Source organism: Vespula pensylvanica, chromosome 19 (genome assembly GCF_014466175.1).
Source record: "Vespula pensylvanica isolate Volc-1 chromosome 19, ASM1446617v1, whole genome shotgun sequence".
In the NCBI taxonomy this organism is placed as follows: Eukaryota; Metazoa; Arthropoda; class Insecta; order Hymenoptera; family Vespidae; genus Vespula; species Vespula pensylvanica.
The window spans coordinates 1,857,558-1,863,034 of NC_057703.1; the positions used below are offsets into that span (position 1 = coordinate 1,857,558).

General features: G+C 33.1%; 1 protein-coding gene across 1 annotated transcript in view; it reads right to left on the reverse strand.

Annotated features, from left to right (window-relative positions):
- LOC122635719 (protein slowmo) overlaps positions 1 to 5,477 on the reverse strand; it is a 21,042-nt gene continuing 15,565 nt past the window's right edge. The window contains exons 4-5 of the mRNA XM_043826249.1: positions 1,280 to 1,453; positions 1 to 468 (exon numbers count right to left, since the gene is read on the reverse strand). Coding sequence (XP_043682184.1) covers positions 265 to 468; positions 1,280 to 1,453 — 378 coding nt within the window. The 3' untranslated portion in view covers positions 1 to 264. The remainder of the gene's footprint in view (positions 469 to 1,279; positions 1,454 to 5,477) is intronic.

The following is a 5,477-nucleotide window of genomic DNA, read 5'->3' on the forward strand; positions in this document are numbered from 1 at the left end:
TCAACGTCTGGGTTGCGTGTTTGGGTTGCAGGTTATTTTCCTTATTTTTTTTTTTTCCTTTTTTTTCGCAAATTCGATCCACCTCCCTTTCCCCTTCTCCCTCCACTTCATCATCCTCATCCTCGTCGTCATCGCTGTCATCATTATCATCCTCGTCATTCTCATCATCATCATCATCATCATCATCATTATCATTATCGTCATCATCTAGTTTTTATTTAATTGAAATCAATTGAAAAGATTGAAGCTAACGCGAAACCATAGCTAAAATTTTGGCATCGATTGGGAAGAGGGTGAACTCGTAAGATTGTGAATCTCGTCGAATGATTTTATAGCACTTTGTAAATCGTCCATTCCTCGTCTGGTTTTCGACGTTAAATCGTCAAATTGACGGACCGTTTGCGTTAGAAGATCGTCGAATTCTTCCAGATGCAACTTCTCGATGACCCACTCCATCGCTTGACGACCCTACGCATCGAAATCGTTATTTAAAAAAAAAAAAAAAGAAAAAAAATTATAATTATAAAGTAAACGTTTTCGATGTATCTTTCTCTTTTTTTTTCTTTTTTTTTTTTTTTTTTTCTTTTAAACTTACAATTAGAGATCATTATTACTCGTTAGATTTTTTTTCAGAAGAATTTAAAAAAGTTCAGTGAAATTTTTTTGAAAAATAAATCTAATAGCAGTTGTAGTAGTAGTAGTAGTTGTAGTAGTAGTAGTAATAGAAGTAGTAGTAGTAGTAGTAGTAGTAGTAGTATAGCAATAGTAGTGGTAGTAGTAATCTATTAATAATATTTAACTCTCTATAACTAAATTATTTTTTTGATACATTTGCATAAAAATTATGTAATTTGAAAATTATAATATTATTTATACTAATATACGTATTATTCAATATTATAACTCTAATATTATAATTTCTTAAATTATAAAAGTTAAAATTATAATATTAAAGTTACAAATTTTGTCGACTGAAGAATGCTCCTCTCGTTCGAAAACTTTTATCTCTCTTTTATATTCCCATTGAAAGGGATATTATCGATGATGGACACTTTCGTTACATACCGTAAAAACCAATAAAAATCACGAGATCGATTGAATATATAAAAAAAAAAAGAAAAAAAAAGAAAAAAGAAAATCTTTTTTACATCAATCCTTTTAAATAAAAATATTATTTATACCCAATCTATTACGACTCACAAATTTTTCTCTTTCGATCATTAATTTTTTTCTTCTTTATTTATCCACTTATTTATTTATTTATATCGTTGGAACTTACCATGCCAGAATTAAAACAAATTTTCGACGTCAATAGTTCCTCCATGTAATGTGTAAGAGGTACACCACTGACCGTTACTACGGCTTCCTGTTGTAACAAAGTTTTTCCAGGATCGTTTGGATGGGGTGTATATCTGACGGTCTCATCCACCGCTATGTGATTGCAAAAGGTTAACTGAAAAAGAATAGAACGAAATGAAATCGTTAGAGACGGTCGATTAACTTCTCACAATTCTCGTCGTTAGAGAGGGGCCAAATCGTTTTGGTTGCTTTTCGGTTGTTCCTGCGGTCGCGTTACTATCGACCGCATTGTGTAACTCGCGATGGTTAGTAGTAGCGCGCAACCCTTAGTTAGAGAGATGGTCACTCCAAATTATCGAGATAGAACGTGTCGTTTAAGCTTACGTGTCGTTAAATTATCGATCCTGACAAATGAAACGATTAATTGGCATTTTTGTCTTTCTTTCTTTCTTTCTCTTTGTTTTTCTTTTTCTTTTATTACTTTTTCAGTCTCGTTTTCAACCCTACTTCTCCACTTTCTTTCTAATTTTTAATATTCCCTCTTTCTTTTTTTTTTTTCTTTCTTTCTTTTTCTATCGTTTGATCTTCGAATTACGATTTAATGTTTTATGTATGATTCGATTTATGATTCGATTTGATTTGGATTAATTATGAATCAATAGGAATATTCGATTTATTCAATTATAGAAATGTATTATTACGAAATGATACTTGTTTATGAATTAATTCGATAGTTATGTTAAATGATTAAGTAGATCGTATTGGTTAACAAATTCTGTTGGTACAATTTAGTATATAAAAATTAATATACGAATTCGATCGGATGATAAAAGAAAATGAAAAAAAAAAAATTTACATTTTCTTTTCTCTTTTAATAATATATTCTCAACGTTGAGAAATAGTGACAAAATTGTTAAGAAAGTATTTTTCTCGCGTAGCAAAATGTTTATGCTCTGCACGTACGAAGGAGCAGAAGCGATGCGTTTTCAATAAGGCAATGACATTTCGCGAGTGCATCGTCGACACGATCGGAATATTCGTCCATTTGACAAGCAAGATATACAACGACAAGGCGTACAATAATATTTCATATCTATGATATTTCTATGTTTATTTTTCAATCCTCGTATTCGCAAAGTAATCATTAATAATAATTTTCACCATGTATATAAAAAAAAAAGAAAAATCATTTTTCTCGAAAGTGACGGACTTTGAATATCATTTAGTCACATTAAAAAAAAAATATATATATATATAATAAAACTGTCAGCCAAGATATAAATTCCAATATATTAAATGGAATAAAAAGATGACTGTAATCGCGAAAGACAATCGATGATGAAACAATACATGCATTTATGAACTACCTTTAAATCCTCGTCAATCCTATTGAAAGGTATAAACTTTGAATTCTTTGATCGTATCAAATAAATTCTGAAAGAACCTATTATCACATTTTTGTATTATCTCTACAACAACATCATAAAATCCAATGAAATATGATTCATAATAAGCCTGAATAATATTTTTATTAGAAATCAACTTTGAATATTCCTCAGTTAGATTAAATCAAAACCGTATCGCCACCCGATACATCATCCATCGTATCATCAATTTCAATATTTCAATATATTGAACAGAAAGATGACTATAATCACGATAGACGATCAATGATGGAACAATACACGCATTTGTGAACTGTCTGTAAACCCTCGTCAACTCTATTTAAAAGTATGAATATTGAATTCTTTGATGATATTAAATTAATCTAAAAGAATTATTATCGCATCGTTGTATCGTTATTAACGCTATCGTAAAATTCAATTCGATGCAACTAACAATAACCCTCGACAAAAAAAAAAGAACAAAAACAACGATAACAAAAAAAAAAAAAGGAAAAGAAAAGAAAGGAAAGAAAAAGAAAATCAAATAAAACAGTGTCGCCATGGCTTTTGTCGCATCCATCATATCGATTCGAACGTTTCAACCGAATAGAAAGATGATAACAATCACGACAGAGAGACAATAATCGACGATGGTACAAATCCATAGATAGATTCACAGAGTACCCACGAACTCCATCGACAATCCTCTTGGAAGATATGGACTTCGAATTCCTAGCTTACACGCATACAGTATGCGTAACGCCTCGAGTGATGTATCTCGTGGGAGTAAACAACGTTCCTATCCCAAACCGATAATTGTACGGTTTGCCAACAACACGTGATTAGCAAACGAAATAAAGTCGAGGCAAAAGGAAGATGAGAACGAAGGGACAACGTTGATGAAATAGTATTGTGTATCGATGTATTGTATAATAGAAACGAAAAGAACGGAAATATTCTCACGTATCATTACGAGATGGTACTATAACGATTCCTCTCACCACCATCATCAGTACCACCATCACCATATACCTCTTTTCTCCGTTTCACCCCAGTCAGGCCCCAACTACGTCAACTCCAGTTCTCCAGAATCTTGGCAATGCAGTGCGAAACACTCTGGTCGCAAACCCGGAACAATTGAATCGCAGGTGCCGGGGGGAGGGGACTGAGAAAGGGTGTGGGTACGGATGAGGGTGGAGAGGGGAGAGGAGGAATAAGGGTGGGTGCAATGCGTTTCACGGGGAAATTAACGCCCGCGGCATATTGTGGACCCAACGACCGAGCACATTGATGGGGGGAGGAAACCCGAACCGGTCCTACTCTCTACGCGTTCTGCCATATTGGCAATCAGTGAAGCCAACTGTGTTACATAGCGCGAGAATATCTACCGTGCAGCTTCATCATTGCGTTCATACACTCTCTCTGTCTCTCTCTCTCTCTCTCTCTCTCTCTCTCTCTCTCTCTCTCTCTCTGTCTCTGTCTGTCTATCTATCTATCTATCTATCTATCTTTATCTCTCTCGCATCTCGACAAAACCTCATCGCCCGAAGCTTTTTTGAATACCTCTTTCTTTTTATTGTTCAATGAAAAAGAAGAGAAGTGAAGAAAGGAAGGAAGAAAAGAAATTCGAAAATTGTGGTTTTTTATTCGATACAATTTTTATCCTTAATGTTATTATTATTCCGACGCGGGTATAATTTTTGAAATGGGTAAAAGAGAAAAGTCGGATGGTGCGAATTTAATCTCAGAAATTTTCATCTTACTTTTGTTATTATTGTTATTATTTTATATGTGTGTATATATATATATATATATGTGTGCTTTATACTGATTAAATTATGTAATTTCATTAACATTTTTAATTATATATTTGTAAACAAAAAAAGAGAAAGAAAAAAAGATGGAAAAAATATAAATCCAACGTATCAAATTATTATCTTAAATTTATTATATATCCCTATGTTATATCTTTTTGCATAATTTCACATAGTATTAATATTAATATTTAATATTAATATTAATATTTAATATTAATATTAATATTTAGTAAATCCGGCTGAATTTCCTTTTTTTGTGAGAGAGGGGGAGAGAGAGAGAGAAAGAGAGAGAGAGAGAGAGAGAAGGGCGAGAGAGAAAGGAAGAAGCGGAAGAACGAAATAAATAGAAATCGTAGGATCGCGTTAAAGAAAGAAATGGAACTTGTTGGGGGAGACCGGTCGTATTTAATCTTCTTCCCGTAAGTAGTATCTACGAAATACTACGATTCTTTTACGCTCGAGATAAATCCTTTTCCGACGGAAAATGCCTTGGAAAGTTTCCTCGCAATATCACCGACCTAACCGTGGCTTCTCTTGAACAACGAGCTACCTAATCTCCTTCGAGGATAGAGAAAGAGAGAGAGAGAGAGAGAGAGAGAGAGAGTTTTCATCGACGAGGTGAAAAGAAGAAGAAAAGAAAAGAAGAGAAGAGAAGAGAAGAGAAGAGAAGAGAAGAGAAGAGAAGAGAAGAGGAGAGGAGAGGAAAGATAAGGATAGAGAGAAAAAACTGAGCACGAGTGTTAAGTAAAAAAAAGAAAAATAAAAAAGAAATTTAATAAAAAATAAAGAAATAAAAAATAAATTCAAGGCAAGAAAAAGTAAATAAAAGAAAAATAAAAAAAAAATAATAAAAGAATAGAAGAGAAGAAAGGGAGGGAAGAAAGGAGCGAAAGTAAAGAAGAAATTTGAGGATGTAGAAAACGAGAGGGAGAGGGAGAGGGAGAGAGAGAGAGAGAGAGAGAGAGAGAGAGAGAGA